Source organism: Orbicella franksi, chromosome 12, assembly GCF_964199315.1.
Source record: "Orbicella franksi chromosome 12, jaOrbFran1.1, whole genome shotgun sequence".
Lineage (NCBI taxonomy): Eukaryota > Metazoa > Cnidaria > Anthozoa > Scleractinia > Merulinidae > Orbicella > Orbicella franksi.
Window position 1 is genome coordinate 25,860,955 of NC_138156.1, and position 24,434 is coordinate 25,885,388.

At 39.2% G+C, this 24,434-nt stretch overlaps 2 protein-coding genes across 4 annotated transcripts; both read right to left on the reverse strand.

Annotated features, from left to right (window-relative positions):
* Positions 1–1,921: 1,921 nt before the first annotated feature.
* On the reverse strand, positions 1,922–9,872 carry LOC145462625 (eukaryotic translation initiation factor 3 subunit I-like). Its single transcript, XM_081446198.1, has 8 exons — positions 9,776–9,872; positions 8,696–8,876; positions 7,985–8,188; positions 7,196–7,323; positions 5,338–5,448; positions 4,489–4,578; positions 3,796–3,962; positions 1,922–3,171 (listed from the first exon to the last, which is right to left on the reverse strand). Exons 1-8 carry the CDS (start codon positions 9,776–9,778, stop codon positions 3,090–3,092), a joined length of 966 nt encoding a protein of 321 aa, XP_081302324.1. The 5' UTR covers positions 9,779–9,872; the 3' UTR covers positions 1,922–3,089.
* Positions 9,873–10,024: 152 nt separating this feature from the next.
* On the reverse strand, positions 10,025–22,774 carry LOC145462624 (acid-sensing ion channel 1B-like). 3 transcript variants are annotated; one of them, XM_081446194.1, is made up of 8 exons: positions 22,412–22,774; positions 18,966–19,643; positions 17,508–17,759; positions 14,814–14,967; positions 14,438–14,533; positions 13,044–13,215; positions 12,615–12,706; positions 10,025–12,116 (listed from the first exon to the last, which is right to left on the reverse strand). In XM_081446194.1, the coding sequence occupies exons 2-8, from the start codon at positions 19,551–19,553 to the stop codon at positions 11,953–11,955; spliced, it is 1,518 nt and encodes a 505-aa protein (XP_081302320.1). In that variant the 5' UTR covers positions 19,554–19,643; positions 22,412–22,774; the 3' UTR covers positions 10,025–11,952. The 3 variants fall into 3 exon arrangements, with proteins under 3 accessions (XP_081302320.1, XP_081302323.1, XP_081302321.1); XM_081446197.1 differs by having other exon boundaries at positions 14,468–14,533; positions 22,412–22,773; XM_081446195.1 differs by lacking the exon at positions 22,412–22,774 and having other exon boundaries at positions 18,966–22,399.
* Between the last annotated feature and the right edge of the window lie 1,660 nt (positions 22,775–24,434).

A 24,434-nucleotide genomic window follows, 5' to 3' on the forward strand; every position in this document is an offset into this window, starting at 1 on the left:
TCGATACGACACAATTTGTGCAACGATAAAGTTAAGACGCTAACATCCCCAGGGTATACCGCGGACATCTGACTCGTCGATCTGTGATGCGGTGCGCAACATAGAATCAGTGGTATGTTAGATGGGGATTTTCACACCACGTGGGAGGGCTAATGAGGGCGTTATCACGGGGAATTTGACACTGTATGGGCTGAAGGGCTGATGGGGAATTTATCACGAACAGGTTGCCAAGAAATCGCGGTGGAAAGGCCCGCAGACCTCAGAGGACAGTCTCATCTGTAGCCACAGAGAGCTTCATTGTGAAATTGGCGATCTCCGAGTTCGTTTGTGCCTCTCTTTCAAAAACGAGTCCTTGTGCAAAGCCTGTCGTATTAAAATGAATTTGATTTACATTTAACTGAACCCGTAGGAGCACATTTTCATATGAATAGTTAATAGAAAGAGAGGCAAGACAACTCGGAAATGGAATCCCGTGGAAATCCAGTGGAATCCTGTAAATACGACCACCTTCGGATCATGGTAAATTGGTCGTATTAAAGGGGTTCTTTAAATAATAAAATGACTGACTGAGCTTTTTTTTCGGGCCAGAATAAAGTGGCCGTAATAACGAGGTGGTCGTATTAACGGGGTGGTCGTAAGGCGGGGTTCCGGGGTTTGTATGTAAACAAGGCATTGTGGATGTTCAACTCGGACATTTGACGGTGCCTATTCTGTTCCAGTATTCATTTTTGCCATGAATGTACACGAACCAAATAGGGGCATTTGAGCTTGCGCGTTTGAACAACATATACTTTTTTTTCCGGTTCGATCCCAGTTCACAGGTTGTGGGTTAAACCGTGACGGAAAAAAAAAAAAAAAAAAAAAAAAAAAGACAGGAGGAGAACACGAGCGACCATCATTCCTCTCTCCAGTCCCTCATTTTCTTGCTCATTTTCGCAGCCCACCTTTTAACCAAATATTTGCCGTATGCAAATTCAATTTGCATGGTAACTGATACCCTGGGGATTATGCAAATAACAGTATAACATAATTCACACGTGTTTCCACCCTATCACTATACTCGAGGCCGCGAAAGCGAAAAGGTTGGCGACCCACCCTCCCACTCAACGAGCAAGTCGGGCTTAATCTAGCTGTCCGCGTCTATTTTCTCCTCGTCTTGGGCTCGTTCCAGGCCAGAGCAATTCCCCATAACTTATTACCATGTCATGAATAACAATGTCCAGGGTGGAATATTTCATGGTGCTTCTTTTCATTTCTGCAGAATCTGGAAGGCCTCACGTTACACTCAAAACATAACTCGACGACGGCGCCTCTTGTATCGCAGGAAGCTGAACCATATGGTCATCGCCTTGACCCTGTTGTTCTTTATCTTTGAGTTTCCGTGTCAGGTGGGCAACGTTGTTGCCATGGCTACAGGGTACTACAGTTATACGCACCGCGCGGCGTTCTCGCTCGAGATACTGGCACAGTGCAGCGTCCTTTATCCACCATGGGTGTACTTATTTCTGAATACAACTTATAGGATGACGTTAAAGCAATTACTGACAGATGCGCCCAGGCAAAGAACTACGCACGTTAGGGACGACGCCCCAAGAGGAAATCGAAGGCAAGGGGCTGCAAGCAGAAATCAGGAGAACGAAACAGCAAGAGTTAGATTTAGCAATAAAGTCTACACGCTTCCTCAACCTGCTACCCCCACAAGACAAACAAATGGCAACACACAGACTAGTGGCACATCATCTTTAAGGAGTAGAACACTAGAGGGAGGTACTGGAAACGACAACAAAGTTATATCGACAGATGAAAGGAACGAGGAACAGTCTACAGATTTCTAGTAATATATCAAACACGGAACGCCGTGTTTGACCACATTTTCAAACACACACCGAGAATACGACGCGTAGCGGAGTATTTTTTACGAACACTGAGGTGTTCGCAAATGTGGTCCAACAACTGTCTTGAGTAAAGTGCTTGATATATCTTCTCAATCGAAACTAAAGCTGAGATAAACGGAGAAATGAAATCGTAAAAATCGTAAATCCACGCTAATTAAGATCGGATGACCGAACATCGTCACGGCCATGATTTCCTTTGTTTGAACTTGATGAAGTAGCTGTCAGTCTCAAACTAAACTTCATAAGTCAACGTTATGAAAAAAATAAATAAATAAATTTAAAAATAAATTAAAAAAATCGCTAGGGTTGACAGGGTTATACACTCTCTCGCATTCTTCCTTTATCCTAATCAACAGATATTTACATGAACTAATTCTTACACTGGGCTCTTCTCTATATTCTCAAAACAGTATACCTCCCAAAACTTAGTTTGGAAGTAGAAAAATAAAAAAATATTCCCCTTAACTCCAAGAAAAGCGCAAATCCGTCATCGCAAAAGTAATTTTGTTGGGCTATTTACGGTGAGGAGTTGCGGATTTGAGAAGCTTTTTACAGAGGGCCAGGCTGAAAGGTTTACCCAATTGAAGACAGAAGAAAAATAAAAAAGATCTTTCCCTTAATCCCAAGAAAAACGCAAACACTTAATCGCAAAAGTAATTTTGTGGGGGTATTAACGGCAAGGAATGGCGGGTTTGGGGAGCTTTTTGCACGGAGGGTCAGACTAAAAGGTTTACCCAGTTGAAGACAGAAGGATGTCTAGGTTCAAACAGGCAATCATTAGATCTGACCTCTTCGAATTACGACTAGAATGACTTTACTTAATTCAGAAGGGAGAGTGAGGTCCCGAGAGTGAGGTCTTTACGGGAAATTCTCAAACCGAGATCTTTCCGCATTTACCGAGCGATAGCGAGGTCGAATATATGGAAAATTTGAGGTTGGAGATTTTTCCCGTAAAGACTGAAGGTTCGAGGTTAATAAGTTGTTTACTATATGACTTTTTGCTTTGTTTTGGTAGGCCCGTAATCGGCCCGTGTGCATTACGGGAGAACAATGCCGTAAAATTAGCCAATCAGAGAGCGCGTTATATCCGCCAAAAACACAAGCCAGATAATAATGCGGGTTTGTGAGTTGATGGCAAACTTGGATTCATTTCTGCAACAGTAACCAAGTGATAACTGGCATAATTTATTTCGGCTAATATTCAAATTCCACTTCGAAGTATGAAGGATCAAACACATGAACTCGTACATATCCGTCCTCGCCACCGCTGCTATAACTGTGAAGAAAGAACAAACAATATTTCAGTTCTTATGAAACAGCACACAACCCGGCGTGAAACACGCGCCATTTTCATGTCTTACGTGTTAAGTGTGTTTTCAGTAACGAGTTGAACTTTACAAACCCCAAAATCCAAGGACGGAATATATCAAACACGAGTGACCACCGTGAAGAAAATTGAAAACACAAAGCGCAGCGGAGTATTTTTGTTGAACTTCGAAATGTGGTCAAACACTGTCTTGAGTGTTTGACACAGAAAAAAACGGAGAAATAAAACAGGTGTAAACATCTCTGCTCATTAAGATCGGATACTCAAACACCGTAACTGAATAGTGCAAACAATCTCAGGGAAGCTATGGCAAACCTTAGATCACTTTCCTATGATATTATTCTAAAATATTCGAATTCCACGCGTCATCGTCGCTAATTATAAAAGCAGATTTCTCCTAACGAACAACAGTTTACAAATAATAGCCTCTAGTAAACCAAACAGAATACTGTGATTTAACACAAGCTTGAATAGCAGTATTGATTACATCGCGTGCAATTTGTAATTTTCTCGTTCTGCGCTATTCTTTTGTAATGTCGCGTTCTTTTATGATTACTTATGATTTATGATTACCTTTTTCCATCTGGATGAAAAGCGGTGCTGTTAATGGGTCCAAAATGACCTTTGACTCGACCCATTTCTTCTTCAAATACAGTGTGGAAGAATCTGGCATCGAATTTGCCGACTCTTGTGGAAGTGGTTGTTACATCCATCGCCTCCTGGCCACCTCCCAACACCACCTACATCCCACAAAGATCAAACAGTTTGCTATTTATTTTTTGCCGGCAAGTGGTCCACATAAGGGACTTGAAGCTTAGGCCGTTTACTTTCTCAATATAAAGCAGTTGCTCGCGTCGCCATTCCCCCCTGATGGCATGTTACATCAAAGCTTCCAAAAAACTACCCCGTTACATTAACCACTCCCTAACCCCCCCCCCCTCCCCCCGCCCCTCTCAAACCTCCCACTGTCACCAGTTCAAGGTAAACTGAAAATGAATGCCGGAGGGTAACCTGCGATGGATTAGCAACAGGAAGGGAGGGTAGTAGGAAAACACGCAGTAACTTTATCCTACGATATCTGAATTTAAAGCGCTGTCAGTCATGACGACAAGCTCGGCTTTAATCCAAAGATCGAGAGCAAAATTCTCCGTACTTACTGCTGTACACTTACCTTGCGTTAGTTCTAAGAATCTGGTGCTACGTCAACTGAAATAACAGATCAGGTGTAAAATGCGTGTACAGGAGCAGTTGTTTAGCAGAACTTACGTGTTCTCTGACGGGAGAGAGCGATGCTGAATTCACGGGCCTCTCCGTCTTGTACGTATTCATGTGTCGCAGAGAGTCTGTGTCAAAAAGCTGTGGACAAAGGTAAGGCTATGCATCAACTTGAGACAGACAGACAGACAGACAGACAGACAGACAGACAAACAGACAGACAGACAGACCGAGAAACAATCTTCAAAAGGCTGTATATCCGAGTTGCCTTGTCTTTGTATCACAACGAGTCTGTGCGAAACAATTCATATGAAAATGTATTCTGCGTACAGGTTCATTTTCATGAAAATCCATGTGACCTTCGCATGATAGGTTTTACATGCGTACTCGTCTTGAAAGAGAAGCACAAGGTAACTCGCAAATGGCCTATTTACTTGAGTCAAATGCTTACACCGGAACGGCCATGAAATGCATTATCAAGTTTTTTGGTCGCTGCCACTTCAAAATAGCAATGAAAGGATTATTTCCCCCACAAAAAGAAATATGAAAAGCACATTAAGATGTCTTACCACTGCAAACCACTGGTGCCCTAAACCACTGATTTATAAGGTAAAATCTACCATTAACCCTCAAATGTTTTCCGTCCACACGAAAACGAAAAGCCGGCGTTTTCAAATTCCTCCGGTTTGAAGAGCGTTTCCGAAAAGCTCCGTTTTCGTGACGGATTAGTGTGGACGGTAGGCCTAACCGTTGAAATAAAGCTGCGTTTTTTAAATATCTCTGGCGTAGTGTGAACGACGCCTTGGTACCTCGACGGGATCCGAGGGCAGGAAGAAGAGTTCATTTACACTGAATTTTCTAAAAAAAAAATGTCTGCCGTGGAATGCTCTCAACACTAACCTTAGCTGTATGATCTTTTGAAGCGGTTATAAACATCGTCTGATCCTTGTACATCTGTATATCGTTGATTTGTTTTGTGTGCTCGTGAACAGTTAACAATTTGTTTCCTGTCTGTAATGAAAATAAATAAATACTTAAAACAGCAAACAAACCAAACATGTGAAAGTGATGTTGCTAAGTTACATAAAGTCGGTGATGAGGTGCAGTTAATCATTTTCACTAATTAGAACTGAACAGAATTAAGAAATTAATACAATAAATTACAATATTTAGAGAAAAAGCCACATCAGCCTTAGGTGGTTTTTATGCAGGTCCTCTATCCTGGTCCAATTGGAATTTGAAGTGTTGGTTTTTCAGGAGGCAGGAAAACCGGAGAACCCGGAGAAAAACCCTCAGAGCAAGGCGAGAACCAACAACAAACTCAACCCACATAAATTATGGCACCGGGCTGGAATCGAACCCAGGCCACACTGGTGGGAGGCAAGCGCTTTCGCCATAGGTCCACAGTGCCATCCCTGCTCACTTCTGTCTACCTATTTGTATTTATATGTTTATTAAAAGGTGATCGATGCATGTGACTCAGAGTTGTCACAAAGCACTGGCTGCCAGCAAAATTTGCCGGCTGGGAAAGAGGTGATCGGCGGCTGGAATTGAGCGCGCAATCACTCAGTAAATGACAACAAACGGTTTTTAGGTTACGCACATACAACCATTCGATATCTGAAACATCTAAATTAAATGTTTGGAATAAATTCCCAACTACCTTGAGTATCGGTGCCACTATAACAAGTTAAGTAATTGAAAATCTTGTTTTGAGCATGTGTCTTCTTTCTGTGTACCGCCTCCACCATCTTGTAAACAGAGAGCTTGATAGCCCCGCATTTAAGGTGTTGCAAAAGAGTTAGAAGATTTAGAAATTTTGTTCCAGGTCTCTTGCAAAAAATGGTGACCGGCTCAATGGAAATCTTAGCCAGGAGACTATTTTCTTAGCTACAACCCTGCTGACTGAAACAGATACATACACAACAAATGCACATGCATTTTCTAGCCCGTGCGCAGGTGATCCCTAGGAGACATCAATGTGCTGGCTAAACATTTCCTAAACATGTACATGCAACTGTCCACAACAAATGCATACATGCACATGTGTGTATTTCTGTAAGCAATATTAGTTATGGTTCAAGCACTGTAAACAGTACATTGCACATAATTTATGTTCCTCTTGCAAGACCTTCCACTGGTTAAATCAGCATGCATACAGTGTGCATGTAGATTATCAATCAAAATTTCTATAATATCATGTTGAATTATTCTCATATTTTGATTGGTTTTTACTTATGATTGATTGGAGGACAGATGAATAGATGACGTCATTGACATTTTTGTTTTGTTTCTTAATCACATACTGTAAAACAAATAGATTCCACGTTCCCATGCATCTCTTCAGTAATTGATAACAGATGACATCCAAATGTTGTGAGAACACTGGTGACACACTTGGCTATCGTCTCCTGTGCCACTTTGCTGTTCTTACCACATTTTGTGGTCATCTGTGATAAATTACTTCAAACAAATGTACAGCAACATGGAATCTAGTTGTTAAACCTAAAGATGACAAAATATAAGAACAAGTCATCTGGCCCCAGTTGTTGGAAGGCTGAATAGTGCTATCCACCAGACGAATCGCTATCCAGTGGGTAAATGTGAACCAAACAAAACATACTATTTGCCGGATAGTGATTTATCTAGTGCATACATGTAGCATTGTCTACCTTTTGAACAACCCAGACCTGGGCTTTTGTAACCCCCACCACCTTCCCATAAACATTCAAATGCAGCGTAACTATCTTACTCTCACCTTTGTATCCCACTGGCAAAGATCTCCATTTTCATGTCCAGTGATTATGTACTGGTCTAATGGACCCCAAAGGGCTGCTGTCACTTTAGGTCCATCAATCGGTACAGTAAGAAATGGTTCCTTGGAGCCTTCAAACAAACACGAGGTGTCAGGTAATTAAGATACACGTACACAAAATAAAGGTTTTAGTTACATATGTGTAAAGGGTGAAAGAAAAACTCTGCATTGTGTCTCATGCATTGTGTCACATGGACCTTATCTTTTTGCTCAACTAACGGGGTAAGGCGGGGAGCCTACCCTGGTCTCAGTAGCATTGCTACATTGTTAGCTCTACTATTACGTCATTGCAGGGTTACCCTAAGCTGATTAAGTCGACCAGTAGCCATTTATATACCTGGGTGGAAAGAGAACTTTGAGAGTGAAACACAGTGAATACTTCTCAAGAATGCCAATGCAGAGCAATTTTAATAGAACTCAGTCCCACTAACAAGGGTAATAATTAACAAATAAAGAAGCCTAGACTGTGTTCTGTTCTGTTGTAAGGCACACGCAAAGTGGCAGAGCACGAAAGAGGTGTAGGGGGAAACACAAGATGCCGTTAAGTGTTTCTCCCTAGTTCTTGAGTGTTATGTTATTATTATTACATGCAACTAGTCCTCTTGGGTGGGATGTTAGTCCAATGTAAGCAATCAAATCATGTTATCAGGTACAGGTAGCTTTCACCCATTTATACAAGAGGAAATGTGAGAGCGAACTCTCTTACTCACAACATACAGTAAATTTACTAACCTTCTCTGATATCATACAACATAAGTACACACTCGTGTCCCATCTGTTTGTCTGTTGTCATCATAACCTTTCTACCACAATAAGAGAAGCCACAAGCCCTGACAGCAGTTTTTGTCTCATATTTAGACAGTGTGGTTGCAGTTTCACAATCCCAAAATCTCAAGCTGTTATCTGCTGACCCGGAAATAAAATGATGTGTTTCCCCTAGAATAGCAAAAGATCAATTAAGTTAAGGAATTTTCCCATTACTGGTTAAAAACAAATTAATTATTAATTTAAGGAATTTCTACAGTGCGGTCATCAGTGGAGGGTAGTACTGAAGCTACCAAGCCAAAAAATCCTTCCTGGCAAGGGTAAGACCTGTCAGCTACAGGCCAGTTTGTTTTGTCTGTATACTGAAATGCAACTGTTGATGAGAAAACTACTCTGTCTGAACAACATTCTGTAAACCTTTGTTGATTTTCTCCATTCTGTTACACTATGTACACATCTCTTCTTTTAATAATTCTGTATTCTCTCAATATCTATGGAAACCTTACAACAACTGGAGACTGACTAGAGCACTCTTGGTTTACTTCAGTGCAGACTCAAATGTACATTTTTCTGTCTTACTTTTTATATGTGCTTTTTGTACAACTGTAAAATGTATGAGTGAATAAAGTTGTTGTTGCATTCAGAAACCTGTCTCATCAATGTATTTTTCAAGGATACAATCGACATCAATACACCAGACAGCACCACCATGCCCATTATATGTTCCAAGTCTTTCACCATTTAATGAGTACCAGACATTTGGTTTTGTGTCTTTTGCAGAGGAAAAGAGCAAGTCACCATCTCTATTGTACTTGATCTGAGTGATTGATCGCTCATGACCATGGAGCATAAGTGGTTTCTAGGTACAAACAATAAGTAGGTAGGATATTAGATATTATTATGCAGTCACACATACAAATGCATACAACACGCATACAAATATCAAAATTTAGAAATTTTTTTTTTACCGGGGGGTGGGAGAAATACAAGTATTAACTTTATAATATAGTAATTAGTATATCATGCAACAGTTTTCCAGCCTTTTGTTTGAATTCTTCATAGCATGGGAAAAATAATATGAAACAAAAACATGCTACATGTACATTTGTTGACTGAAAATCAGACTGAAAATCCATGGGATCATTATCACAGTTTTAGAGTTGTACAGCCAGGAGAAGCAAGGGGGAGGAGGGTCATTTTGTGACTGGGTTTTTTAGAGGGTTGAATATGGGTTTACTGTAACAATGTCGACCCAATAGAATCAAGATCAACATTTTATTACTCTTGTTCCTGCTTGATCGTTTGACTTGAAACTCTCCTCTCATGTGATCTTAGCGAATTTGAAGCTACTTAAATTTTCTTGAGAGTCGTCGACAGTTTTCAGTTTTACCGTCATCGTAGAAAAAGAGTTGCTCGGCTTTAATGCGTATTACTACGTAACACATGGAGGCTATATTAAAGCTAAGCTAAGTACGCTGAATTACGATATGTAGAACAAAGTACAAGGGCGATTGGTGAGAGTTAAAGTTAACAAAAGTTTTCAATCTACATATACTGTATTTACCGGAAAAAAACCCTTATTATTCAAGCATAGATTGTCGAAATTGACGAAAAGCAGATGAAATAATATTAATTAAAGCTAAAATTTCATTGCGAATTGCCGGGTGAAAAGCATACGGTATATTTGACCCCAGACATATTCCAGTTAAAAATAAAAGGCTTACAGAGATTTGTGAAAACGGAGAAATGATTACTTACCATCTTTTGGTCACTGAATCTCCGAAATAGCTAAAATAATAACAAAACTTGACCATAGGACTAAACTCTGAGTCAGAAAGTTCCAAAGCACGTTTACTCGCAAGAGCCTTCGGTTGAATGTCAGCGGATGTTTGGCGTTGTACCCAGGCCTTCCCGGACACACGATATGTAACGCCTGGTTGATTTCATTAACTGCGATCAGGCGAAAACGAGAAGTAAGGGAAAAGGAAGAAGGAGAAAAGAAAAACAGCCTAAGATTAGGGGTTTCTTTAATTTTTTATCTTTTATTTTTTTTTTCAAGGGAGAAGGAATTATAATATAAGAGCTAATGTAAGGGAGGGAGGGTGCTCGCAGCTTAGATTTCATAGGAAAAACCGGCAAGCGATTCTAGATTTTACTAGGGCCTACTTGCGCTAACAGGGTAGAGAAAAGAAAAAATTCTCTACCCTATTGTTAGGGCAGAGAAAACTATTTTTGTTATAAAATTAGCTTCTGTCATAGTTTTGTTTAGGATAGGGATTAGTGAACGCATTTCGCAGTCTGGATTTTGAACGGGCTCGGTCTAGATGTCAAGTTTAATATACCATTTTTGACAGGAAATGTAACCCAAAACAACATTCCATAGAAAATGATTCCGCATTCACAGTCCCTCTGGCCTGTAATGACGTCATCTCCCGCCCACGGCCTCTTCCCCGAGCGAGAGGGACTAGGCTGAGGACGAGAGCTGATTGACATTTCAGGCTACCATCTCTGCCGTAGTCAAACTAAATCCTTTTTCTATAGCCCTGGAGTAGGTAACGCGCCTTAAATGTTCAAAATCTATCCACTATTTCAGAATAATTGGCTCAAAGTCGATATCTGTTTTGGGTCGCACATACCTACATATTTTATAACAAGGAGTAGTCCCCAGTGTCCTGGAGGCAACTACAGACCCGTTCGCGGATTTCCCGCCATCCCATGAAAAATGGATATTTCGCGTCTTGTTTAACGTATGCCTTTTTCAAAATGGCAAAAAAAACCCGAACTGGTCTATTCAAGGGTTAATCGGTTGACCAGTATCAGTTACAGTACCTTTTAAATAACTTATATGCAATAAAACTGTAGCTTCCAAAAACCGTCGATTAGCTAAAGCGATCTTCAGGATTGGAATATACTTTCAATCCAGGCATTACATCGGGGATTATATACTTTTCAATGGAATTAAATTACATGAACAATATTTTTTGAACAAAGTCACAAACAACAAACTGAGCTTGTGCCGTGCTTCGCGCTTTTTTCTTCGCTTTTCAGCCGCTATCCATCTCCAGTCAGGCTCTAAATCTCAAATTTAGTTATTAGCGGATCCGCTGGAAATTCAACTAACTCATACTCGAAGCTCGATATTTTCGAGCAATATCTGAAAGTGCACCAGAGTAGAAATAATTACTTCTACAAAAATCGTTTGGAATTAATTTTACATTGAAAATATTAAAGAATTAAGAAGGAATCCACCACAAGTTTGAGTAGCAAGTGGACAAAAACTTTGTACCGAGATTATTTACATCGTTTCGCAAACGTCTGTGCGACTGTTTTAAATATCTAATCAAAAAAAAAAATTATCTCTAACACACCAAATTTTGAAAACCAATGTTGAAGCTCATATGAAAGTCTTGAAAGTACTGAAATGATACTGATAACGAAATTTTACCTGTGTTTGCCCAATGTCTCTGAACTTTGAAACTTATTTTCTCTAGTTCACTGAGAAATTGTTTCGGTGTTATTTCAGGCAACTATTTATATCTTTAGCTTTAAGAAAATGTAAAAAGGACTGTGAAATACCTAAAATTATTCTGGTACAAGGTTTTTGTCCACAAAAAAACTGAAATTACTCGATTTCTTACCGGATTTTGTCTAGGGTTAGGGTTAGGGTTTACTAAAATTGCCACTTTCCTTGAAAAAAATTTCCGTGCCAAAAGAAACTAAACAACTTTGCATGTATTGTCTCTCTGCTTACAATCTGTTCAGTTTTCTCCTAACGGAGTTTCAAAATACTGAGGTTATTTCGTTTTTAATTCTTGCGTTTCTCTTGAATTCTAGCCTGTATGTTTCCTAGTGTACCAGAGTTGAGGCGAAACAAGGCGAGTAGCCCGTAGTTTTTGAAGTTTCCTCGTTCTAAGTCTAGCATAAGTAATTTTTCATCAGACGGAGTCATCATAAGCCTCTGATTTGTGGTTGACCTTTTTTGACGCAGCTTTCTTTACCGCGTAAAACCTGAATGAAGCCATAATGAGTAGATCTAAAAACTCAAACAATGTCAAAAGACTACAGCCAAGGAACAGCCCCATGGTACCACCCATGTCCGCTGAAAAGCAAAAATATCAAAGTATTAATCACCTAGCGTACACTAAAATAATATTCCCAACCTCACATCCTTGCCTTGCCGTGTTCCCTGGAAGCAATATTAAGCAGATGATTTTGGACTTTGTTTGTTTTGTTTGCTGTTTTTGTTTTTGTTTGTTTTGTTTTTTCGTTAAAATGTCTAAATCCAAATGCATACTAACTATTCTACTTTAGAGAATATTTACTAAGGATAAATAACTACAAATTTAGCTGTTTGTTTCCAGAAGTGATCAAAGTGTAACTTCTTCTTGCACGTGACATAAATTAAGAAATTCATATCTAAGCTTCAGAGGTGGAGGTGATTTTGTTCTGCATATCATAATGTACTACCAAATTCACGGAACGAAACTACAAAGACGTGTTTACCAACGAGTAAGGATATTAAATTTGAGTTTGTTGCATTTGTAGGCGGGAGGGTTTGAGCGAGGGAGTGTGGGCGGGTACGCGTATTGCTACCTACATCCAAAGGCGAAGATATCGTAGGCTGGCTTTTCTTTAGTGACTTCGGTTGACAGACTTTCGTAGAAAATGTTCAGCTTCAATAAGTGTCTCCTATTAGGAAAATGAAAGAAAGGGGGAAATTTTCATCATAACTGAATGTTGAAAGGCAGTATGAGTTTCAAATGTAAGTTTAATTTTCTCCTTAAGCGCAACTCGCATAAACTCTTGCACGAATGTACCCCTTTTGTGTGGAGCCTACCCTCAGAGTAAATTATAGGTGGTAACGCACCTCATCCCCCTTTTCTAGCTGACGCGTGCCAAATGATCTTTGCGATCGTGTTTATGTATACAAAATGCTTGGAATTGGGACCGGATACATGGTAGAATTTTCCGTCTCCTTTTTCCTCGTAACAAAGCTTCAAAGAACACTTTTTTCGGAAAGTCGAACCTGATTATCTCTTGCAGGGCATCTGTTGCGGTCCCGTTCTCACTTTTATTGAAGAATTTGTAAAGTGCGTCCCAGAAATGAGGTGACGGGAAATATGCCGAGGAGAGCACCAAGCCATACTTGATCTGCTCACATTGTACAGGACAATCACAATCACTTGGGCTGAGACGTTCTGTTGGAAAAATGGAATTATTATATAAAGGATATTATACGGCATCGAAAAGATATGACTTCATATCTTCAAGACACCGTGTTATTTTCTTTTCGTATGCCATGGCATTGATGTGGCTTCACGTAAACACTCCATGGACTACTAGTCAGCGGTTGACCATTCACTTAAAAATCATATAGGCAAACTGACTGATCGGCCTGTCCCAACTGTGCTCGGCAACTTTGGAGCAACTTTTGGCGTTTGGAGCAACTTTTTGCAGTTTTAGCAACCCCGAGCAACAGAGAAAATTTTGCCTTTCTAAGCAACTTTTGAGCAAAATATAGGTTTATAACACATATCCCCTGAGCACGAAAAAGTCTACGATTTCGTATAGAAAACTTCAATTATGCGAATTTCTTGAATGTTTATCAACTTTTTTAAGTTTGAACACAACCTGTCACTTGACAACGTTCGGCAAAACGTCAAATGAACCATGTGTTTTAATTTGTTCCGTTGTTCCGTTAACCTTAAGAGTCTGCTTAAATTTCGCCCATATTTGTGAGAAACCCTTTAAAGCTGAGTTTCAAGCTATTTTTCTTCGCCCATGTTAGTAATTATTGTGAAAAACGAAAAATAAAGCTTTCAATTAATGGTTGTATAAGAATATCAAGAAACTTAGGTAACAACTTTTGAAATTAAGGAGCAACTTTGGATTTTTGGCACTGTTTTAGCAACTTTTTGGTATTCCAGCGAGCAACTTTCCACAATTTCACGAGCACCCTCTGACTGACTTCACAGACAAACAACTGTGAAAAGCGGGAAATGACGTCATCAACATCCTCACAAGTGAGGATATGGAAAATACCCCGCTCGGGTCCCGGATGTAGTTTGGTATGAATTTTACGAGTAGTGTATTTTCTATATACTAAAAAAATAATAGAAAATGGTGAACTAGGATATATTAACTTACAAGTTCTAAACAAAATTTCATTCAGCAACTATCAGCCATGTTTACTTGGCTCCTAGATGTCAAATATGATATGATTTGGTAATAGGGGTTTCAATTCACCAAATAGCGCAGTGATGCTGGCCCCGTGAAAACGATTTCTTGTCCAATCGGGACTCCGTGGCTAATATAATAATCCACATATAAAACAATTTTCTAAAATATAATAATAACAGTGACGGCAAAGTCGAGTAGCATCTGTTGACTAGCCGCTTAAATTAAGACGAAATACCACACCTTCCACGGAGTTTAGAAAAATGCCTTTACCAGTTGAGGGCAGGATGCAGGTTCGTATCTCTTCGGTGCTGCAAAACCTTGATACGTTAAACACCCCTGAAAAAAAGAAAAAAAAAAACAGTGGAGTTTTTTTAACTTTTATTTTTATTTCCTGCACATTCTTCTTATGAAATCTATTCTGGCTGTGGTTAAATTCTTGGGCTACGCTTAAGAAATTATAGACAACTGGTTTACCTCCAATATAATGGCAAATTCAATCCACTTCACCACATATAACTGATATTCAATCTTGCTTCTCGTCACAGTATCAACTTATTATCAAGCACACGGGTCGTACATCCGATACTGGCGTTAACATTTTAGTTTTTTTTCATACCTCTATAGGGCATACCAAGAAAACGACAATTACAAACGTCCATCAGTTTCTTTTGGTAGCATTCATAGTAACAAGTGCTGGTTGAGTATGTCTTCGTAGTTACCAACTGCCTTGTACCACACGGCGGCTGAAAGGGTGGCTCAAGATTGATCATCTGCAAAACGGGGTGTTTCAAATGAAACAGTTAATCAAACTAACCGATAGTAACAATGCCAAAACATTTCCTTAACCTAAGCTTTATTTATAGCCCTGTTAGGCTTCGGCTAATTGAAAGAAGTGTATACAGTGGGATCCCCATTTTTCGAACCTCCAAGGAAAACGAATATTGGTTCGAGAAATCGGGGGTAAAATTACAGTGAAACTACAGTGTTCGACTTTTTCGTTTTTTATTAGTTTTTGCTTCTCCAAAATAATAATAATAAATAAATAAAACACTTTAACAGCTGACACAATTACTGGTAACCCAGTAGTTTACATTGTGGGCTATATAAAAAAAAAAGTAAGAGTAAAAAAAGTATATATATATTTAGTTAAAAAATGTTAAAATATTGAAGAAGTTAAAATATAATACAGCATGCTTATAAAATGTATTCGAATATATTACAAGACATTTTCAGAACGTTGTAGAGACGGTAAAATGTTCACGGTCTGAATTACTTTGTAAAAAGTTGTTCACTAAAAGTTTCTTAAGGTTTCTTTCATGTGTGATAGTTTTAAATTTGTCGTCTAGACAGTTCCACAGGTAAGTGGCACTTGCATGAAATGTTCGTAGGCCTGCGTTGGAGCGACATTTCGGCATCGCCAGATGATCATGAAAAGAAGCTCGGGTATTATAAGAATGGGTGTTTCTAACATAGGTTCTATAACTTGTAAAATAATGCGGACACTCCCCATTCACAATTTTAAACATCATGCACAATTTCTTCATGCGTATTACATCATCTATTGGCATCCACTGTAGTTTCTTGAACAGTTGAACCGAGTTATCGTGGAAACTAGCGTCTAATATTAACCTACTACAGCTTTTCTGCACTCTAAGTATTCTCAGCAGTTGATCGTTAGGGGCATTACCCCAAACCGAACAGCAATATTCAAAGACAGGCTTCATAAGCGCGTTAAATAACAATTTTCTGCAGTGGAGATTAAGGTAGCCTTTCGCTCTTTTAAGTAGATGAATTCTAGAGTTCAGCTTCCCAATTAAATATTCAATGTGGTTGTGCCAGCTAATGTGCTTGTCGATCTTGACGCCTAAGAGTTTTTCATCCTTGGCTTCTTCTATGCGGTTACCATTCAAGTGAAGATCTAAGGTTGGGTTGTTAGCATGTTCCAACTTCCGTTGTGTAGCTATGAACAGGTGCTTCGTCTTCTTTGTGTTAGGTACCATTTTGTTTAACTTTAACCAACTGCTAGCGTTGTTTAGGCTGTCTTGCAAATTGTTTTGGATATGATCAATGGAGTGATCAGAAGTCCATAACGTTGTATCATCAGCATATATTTCGACGTCAGAAGTTGGTAGGCAGACAGGTAGATCGTTAGTGTAAAGTGAAAATAGCACGGGACCCAGGATTGATCCTTGTGGAACGCCTTGTAGTAACGTGAGAGGGTTAGATAGCAATCCAGAAATGGCGTATGTTAAGTTTGAGTTCGATCGTATAAATACGATTTGAACCACCTCAAGGTTGGTTCACTAGCGTGGTATTTAGCGATTTTAGATAGTAGAATGTCATGACTCACTAAGTCGAAGGCTTTGCTCAGATCCAAGAATACCGACCCAACAAACTTGCTTTTATCCATAGCTTTCAGCCAGTTGTCTGTGAGGTTCAAGAGAGCAGTTTCGCAAGAATGATTTTGGCGATAGGCAGACTGTTTGCTGTATAGAAGGTTACTTTTGCACAGATATTTTAGGTAGGATAATGCAACATGTCTTTCAAGAGGTTTGGAGATGACTGGCAGGACTGAGATAGGCCTATAATTGTTTCTGTCATGAGGTGAGTCTTTCTTATAGACAGGAGTTAGCTTGCCTTTTTGAATTTATCCGGAAAAACGGCTTTAGTGATGCTTGCGTTGTAGATATTGGTTAAGCTTTGAGAAATCACCGGTAGTGCCAGTTTTAGAATTTTAATGCCAATTCCATCTAGGCCAGTGGCTTTGTTTCTTCCAATGCGCTTTATATATTCTTCAACTTGTTGAGTGGTCATGAGGGGGATATCAAACTGCGTGGAAACATCTATGCGAGCATTGATAAAGTTTGAAATGCTTGCGTGTATGTCATCATGTACTTGCTCGTCGACTGTGTCCTGAGCCGAGTTTGCAGCCAGCTGTATGTTGGTGAAGTGATCGTTAAAAGCGTTAGCCATGGAAAGTGGGTCTGTTATTTCTGTGCCATGCGTTTCAATAAAAGAGGGCGATGAAGGATTCGGGTGTGTTGGTACTGCATGTTTAAGAGTTTTCCAAAGTTTTTTGGGGTTGCCCATATTTTCAATGATTTCATTTCTCATATGGGCTGATTTGGCATTAGCGATCATTTTGACAACTTGATTCCTTAGCTTCTTATATATGGTGCTCGCTAGGATATTTGTTTTCGCACGTTTCTTGAACTTATCTCTGATAATGGAGGTAGCTAACAACTCAAATGGAGGTAGCTAACAACTCAATCCACCCCCAACCGATCATCTATGTTGTTAACATAATCACCTTGCTTCTCTGTATTCTTATATTTGTGTTATATCCCGGTGTCACATCCATTCCAAGGTTTTCTATTTCCGGCCACTCGTTCTGGTCATGGAGCAACACTTTGAGTCCAGTTCCCTCGTAGCTAAAAGGCCCATAATACTCGTTGGGTTGTACATCTATCATTAGACTTAAGGCTTGTGTTATCCCGGATGACGTGACGTCAAGAAGAGGATGTCCCGGAGCCCCAGAGTTGAAAGTGTAGCATAGACCACGCTGTCGTGGAGATATGGAATACAAACAGTTAAACAGTCCAATTAGTAAAAGTTAAAGATGTTTTTGAGCTACGATGTGCGTAGTTTGAAGTGCGCATTGAGAAAACAAATCTAGTAAGTGGTCTAAGCCCAGAGCATCAGTAGTTCGTCTTGTGTGATCGTCAGGGTGAGGGTAGTTCTGAAAAGAACTGTTGTTGGTGACTGACGTTTCAACAACCTGAGCGGAAGCTCTCTTCAGAGTCAAAAGAATAGTCACTTGACTTTGAAGATGAGACTTCCGCTCAGGTTGTCGAAACGTCAGATGACGACGAACAGAGGAAATAAATTATTGGCCGAGTTCTTTTTGTGTTAGACCTGCTCAGTTCCTCAATAAGGACAGAACAGGATTTACCTTCTTAAGGTCGCTTTTGTGGAATTTTAGCGGAAATTATTTGCCAATATAAATAATGAAAAAAGGACTATGATACGACACGAGACGTGGTGTCATTTCGTTTATGCATAGAGCGGTTTTCAATTAAATGTCGTAAAATATGTGGGTTTGCACTTACCACGCTAGATGATTGGCTTAAAAAACTCGCGCCATTTTTTCATCCAATCAGAAGTAAAACTAAAACCAATCATGACTCGCTCGCACTTGTTTTCCGCGTTTCGCTTCAGCTACACGTAATTACTTCGAGTTTTGATTGGTTCACTGTATTTCTGTATCCTTTGTGATTCGCTAGAGTGATTACTTTGGTTTTAATCTCACGACACTCACGCCTCGACCACACTTATACGTCCGCACGAAACGCATACTTTTGATGCTTTTTGCCTATCGTCCACACTATAACAACCACCGAAAATGCTGATGAAAACGGAGGTTTTCGAAATTGGTTTCAAAAGTAGAACCTTTTGAAAACGCTCCGCTTCTCGCGTAGATACGTGAAAATAGAGATTTTGGAAACGTTGACGTGAAAAGCGTCATATGCCGTCGCTTCCATCAGCGTTTTCTAGGTCAGGCTAGGTGAGAACAAAACGAAAACGTGAGTGAGGTCGAAAATATTTTGCTTCGTTTTCGTCTAGACGTCCCGGATACTTATAAAAACGCATTAGTGTGTTCGGGACCTCAATTTAAACCACTCTATTTAGTACAGCAACTAACTACTGATCCTTGTTCGTGGATTTTATAGCAATGGCAGACTCAGAAGCTTTAACACCGTATACTTACGTAAAAAGATACAAAGGTAGTGAAATTTTCCGCACCACACCTTTCGCCTCTCCAACTACAAAACTTCAACATGGCTGTGAGGTTATGCCCAGCCTCTCGCACAGCTTTCTCAATATCAAACGACGTACTAACCCCACGAGGAGCCCGTTGTGTGTCAGCATCCCCCGGATTCGCCGGCATGAGGTAGTCAATACCATCCAAATATAACTGAGCATCAGTGCCTTGTATTTTGCTTTTCAGTAGCATGTTCTGATTGCAAATACTGACGGCTGGGAAAAGCAACCTTTTTGAATGTTCAATGTCCTTTGTTACCGAGCTTTCGTGTCGCAGTAACTTCAAGTAATTTTCCTTGACAGTAATAGCTAATATGACCAGACAAACAAGCATCAGTATCAGCCAGAGGATGCGACGAATGGTCGAGTTAGAGTCGAACAGGAAATGAAAACCATGTAGTGTTGTGTATGATCCAAAGTTCTTGATCAATGTTTGTTCGTCTGTTTCATCATTGTTCTGGTCGATTTCTCCTCCATTTTCTCGCCATGGTTTTGTGTTCTCTTTTACGCAGTTGTTCATTTCCATTTTACCCATTTTATGAATACATATTCTTACTGACAAATCAAGATTTTTACCGAACTCACTGGTTCACTGATGTCCCCATCTCTCAATCACGTCGAATGCCTGGAAATAAAATTGATGTCAAAAAATGAGGTCGATTGAATTGGCCATTTTCGAGTTTCCTTTTAGCCCTATGTCAAAACGAGTCTTTGTTCGAAACAATGATATGTAAATGTGACCCGTCTAGAGGTTCATTTTCATGCAAATCAACTCATTTTCATATGAAACGTTTTGCCCGAGGACTCGTTTTGAAACAGAGGCACAAGCTAAGGTAACTTGGAAGTGGCCTATAGCATTGATATGTATCGGGGCTTGTATAAATCCTTGTAGCTCTACAAGCAGTTAAGATATATTTTTTAATTAAACAATTGAGAGCCCAATACGCTGGTTGTGATTGGACATTGGGCCTTGACAATTAAGAAAGGATGTTCTGGAATTTATATACTTGAGCCTCTTCCAACACTAATTTTTGAAATCTATTGATAAAAACCGGCAATTTCAAGCAGGATGACTGATTTGCCAAACGTTGTTACGCATTACAATAGACCGTGACAGTATGACAAACATTAAAAGTACATATATCTTATTAGATGTTTTGGTGTGTAGTATCGCTGTATATTTTTACGAGTTGTGCCGTATTTTGACGAGCCCGTAGGGCGAGTCAAAATGCAAACAACGAGGAAAAATATTAAGCGATACTACATACTAAAACATCTAATAAGAGATTTATTATCCAACTGCTGTAATCAATAAATTTATCAATGAAAGAGGGAGAGTGTGACAGTTTTGCGTACGCGCGTCGACCTGTACGGCAAACAGGTTTTCTACTGTACAAATAACTGTACAATATCGCTGTATATTTGTACTGTTATTTGGACGGCATTCGCTGCAGTGTGATAATAACACCTGTTACGAATAAACAAATAACAGATTTCAGAAAATTATCATAGGGCAAGGAAATTATCATATTACTGTGGGGGATTGTTCTTCTTCTTCTTTTTGAACTTCTTCTTCCTCTTCCTCTTTTTCTTTTTCTTCTTCTGCCTCTTCCTCTTCAACCTCCTCTTTTGTTCTGGTTAACCCCAGTAAAAAAGTGTGCGTTTTTTCTGTTATTTACAAACTTTTCCCGTACTACTTTTTTCCTGCCCCCAAGTGATCTACTGCGAAAATAACCCCCCCAACCCACCTCCTCAAATATACATAATCTGCACTGTTCAGATAAACATTTTAACACTACAGAGCGAAAAGCCTCCGAGATCAAATGGTCTTTTTTGTGTGTGTCAGTTTCTGATACGATTACCAAACTCGTTATTCCGTGCCATTATTGCCTTGCATGTCCTAGGTTTGCTCTGTGACTAAACACACGTCTACAACTTGGCAGAAGACACTAGGTGGTTAATTAACTTTGTTAATATTTATAACATGAATATTTGTTAATTAATATTCTACACGAACAGTGCTTTTTGGAAATTTCTTTGTGTAATCGATGTTTGTTCAGAGCGTAACAATGTAATTCACCATGAGAAATGCGACTCTTCTGGACTTTCATGTTAAGCACCTTTTTTCCTGTCCAAGAGATGCTTAATTTTAATTCGAAAAAACAACCAGATGTTAATTAACAATGCGCCGTTGCTAGCCTCTAGCGTTGCAAGATAGAAGACAAGAAATAAGAGCTAAATTTTACGAAATAAAATGTGTTTAGCAAATTAAGGATCAATTCACATCACTAAAAGAATTTTTCCCAAGATCTGTACAAATTTTTTGGTGGTTACGTTCTCTTTTTTATATAGATTACTTAGTAATCGTTTTTTTTTTTTTTTTTTATCACCTCTGAAAAAGCAATTACAGTGACATCGCTGTGAGCATGCGTGTATGGAACAAAATTGAAATTTTATTTTTAAAGGCTGACTCAAGAAATTTCAAATACTTACATTTTCTAAGACACCTTGCCAAGATTATCCTTTGCCAATCTGCAAAGGCAACATCATGTACCATGGTGATGGTGGCAATTGTTTATTTATTTTGCCTACCCGAAGGCGGACTTAGTCTTTCCGAGAAATTTTAATTAATACCATAGCTTCGGTCTCCAATTTTCAACGTGAGACCGAATAAAGAAAAAATTCCTTGTACTTCAGGCCTTCGTCGACAAAAGCTCCTCAGCCCTTTTCGTAATTTCAGAGGTGCGTTCAAACAGCAATTATCAGCGATTGGAACTTCTGTATTATTAATTGCGTGGCACTGAATATCAGCGGTCGATAAACTGTAATTGTGGCGTTGTATTTGCGCCGAGGAACTCCTTTTTATCTGCGGATCAGTACAAACCAGTGACGACATCTGAATCTTGATTAAGGAGGCTCGAATATCGTTATTTGACTATATGGAATATCAATCCAATCTTTGTTACATTCCCTTTCTAAATCTCCCGTGTCAGAACTTTCTTGCAGCACTGGCGGAGGAATTTAGGACCTATTTTAATATGTTTACCACTAAAAAATAATTTCACTGTACACTACGGATAAATTGTAATTTCAGCTTTGCATTTGCGCAAATAGAAATATTTTTTATCTGTACTTGTGACAGCAACAAACATCGAAGATGCTACGACGTATTGCTTGAATATTAATTTGAGTACCGAATATCGATCCAGTATTTTATAGCTCTTCTGTCAGTTCTAACTGAGTATTTTTTTTACCGGCTTCCATAGGAGAATTGCTTTGGAAAATTTGTACTCGTCTGGTACGAAACCGATAAGAAATGACTTACAGATTGATCTCTTTAACTGAGGAAGATAGCTCCATTGTATACTCTAATGATTAATCAGTGTTACTTACCACAGCAAAACAAAGCTGATATCTTGAGGAAGTTTGATGCTCTGAGAACTGTAATGAGATTTCTTAAAGTTTGGCAACTTCCCACAAACAAAAAGCAGATCGGTTTACTTTGTGAAAACGGTTTTAAATGGAGTCCTGGCAAACGTATTCTGTTTTTTGACAGCGCCAGCTGCATTGCTTGCAAAGAGACGTGAGGCTGCTTTTTAATGAGGGTTAAATTAAAGTAAAGTGACGTGTGATTTTTGCATTTTATGACAGGTACGTGTCATAAATGTTTAAAAATTGCCAACATTTCCATGGAAACAGATTCAAATTTAGTCATTACAAAACCGGCAACGAATTACGAAATAAAAACTTAAATCAATCAATTTTTGTCCTTGTGACTGTCATTCCATATTGAATTCTGAATGCATGGCGGTCTACGAAAGTGGCTTAAAGCTCTTTTCTCTATGTATGAATAAATGAACAGACAAAAGCTAATTAGAGTCAGACAAACACTTTTGCTGTGTAAGTAAGTCTTTTTTGAGGCACACGAAACGTCAAGAAGCATTATTATTATTATTCAACTTTCATACACTGTGCGAATTCCGATTTTCTGAGTGGCTGATTTGTACCACGTGATACTGGGTTGTGACGAGACAACCACCTTGACGTCATTATCGTGGTGTAAATTTAATACACCATTGTCATTACACCATGGCTTCGGCTGACTCAAATATAGTGGTTTCAATGCGGTGTTTCTTTGTGCAGTGTATTCATCGCTCGTGAATGATCGGGATTTACCTGTACTCGTTCACTAACAATGAACCCGAAATTTTCAATACCGCAATCGGCGGCCTCGTACGGTATTGAAATTTCTCGTTCAGTGTTAGTGAACTCGTGCAGGTAAATACCGATAATTCACGAGCTGAGTGCGTTAACCTGTATAGTTATAACATAGCGCGCGGACTGATCCTATCGAATTCCTAGTGAGACATATCATGGTAAAAAAATCTCTATTTACGCACGGCCATGCGTAAAATTAAATAACATGACGTGTGCAATTTCACTTTAGCTGCAAAACTTCCGTCGAGTTTAGCTGTGACTTATCCTTTTGTTAAAGTTTCGGCATTTGAACATCATTCAGTCTGAACAACCCAAACCCTAGCTAATTCGAGCCTTTGACTTTTGCCAAGCTAAGATGTTTACTAAAACTTGAGTGTTTTGGCTCATTTAGCTACATTCTCATTGAGTATTTTGACTTTACTTGCCTACATTTTCATTAATTAGAAGAAGCGAAATTTTCATCGACAAGTTTAGGAACCAGATGAAGCGGGAACTCTCTTCCTAAGAACTTTAGAACGGAACCTACTTTAACTGGTTTTAAACGCCTTGTAAAAACATTCTCCTTTCAGGTATAATTGCTGATTACTACACTAACTATTTATTTTATATATATTGTAGCCAAACATAATTCACTCAGTTAGTAGTAGTAGTTTTTGTTTCGTTTCTGTAACATTGGAAGTTAACGAAAAGTTCAGTTTTAACAGATCATTGGTAGCGTTTCCGTTTAGCTGGGCATATACGCACTGCAATTTTACCCGACAAAATTTAGGTACCCTATCTAAGGATCCCACCGGGAACATAGTGCCAACCGGGACAAAACTGATACCCCATTTAAGGATCGAGAATCTTAAAAACCATACTCTATCCCGCGGCACATACTTATATGTATATAGGCCAGATATGGGAGTATCTCCGGTGGAGGGGGGCGGGAACAAAACTACCGCTTGTTGTTAACGTCTAAACTGCTTAAAATCTTGGCTACCATTAAAAGCCAAAAGGTTAAGATGATCAGTGAAAAGTTAAACTTTGTAGGCCGGATAATTGTGCATAATTTTTGTAATTATTGTTTTCCATCATCGGCTCCTTGGTTGGTTAACCACTGTCGGTGTCTGCTCTATTTACAGCGTTTTATTCAAATGTTTTGTACATTTTCGCTCAGCGACATCTTATTTTTGCGTTTCACTGCCGAGAAAGGACG

Excerpts from the sequence above, each read along its gene's own strand:
- LOC145462625 (XM_081446198.1), bottom strand. Across the intron at positions 7,324-7,984 it reads GTTGTATGATATCAGAGAAG|GCTCCAAGGAACCATTTCTT; the intron begins GTTAGTAAATTT and ends GTTTGTTTGAAG. Across the intron at positions 3,963-4,488 it reads TCTCTCCCGTCAGAGAACAC|GTGGTGTTGGGAGGTGGCCA; the intron begins GTAAGTTCTGCT and ends TGTGGGATGTAG.
- LOC145462624 (XM_081446194.1), bottom strand. The coding sequence starts at position 19,553 with ATGGGTAAAATGGAAATGAACAACTGCGTAAAAGAGAACACAAAACCA. Across the intron at positions 14,534-14,813 it reads TCTTGGTATGCCCTATAGAG|GGGTGTTTAACGTATCAAGG; the intron begins GTATGAAAAAAA and ends TCTTTTTTTCAG. Across the intron at positions 13,216-14,437 it reads TTTTCTAAACTCCGTGGAAG|AACGTCTCAGCCCAAGTGAT; the intron begins GTGTGGTATTTC and ends TTTTTCCAACAG.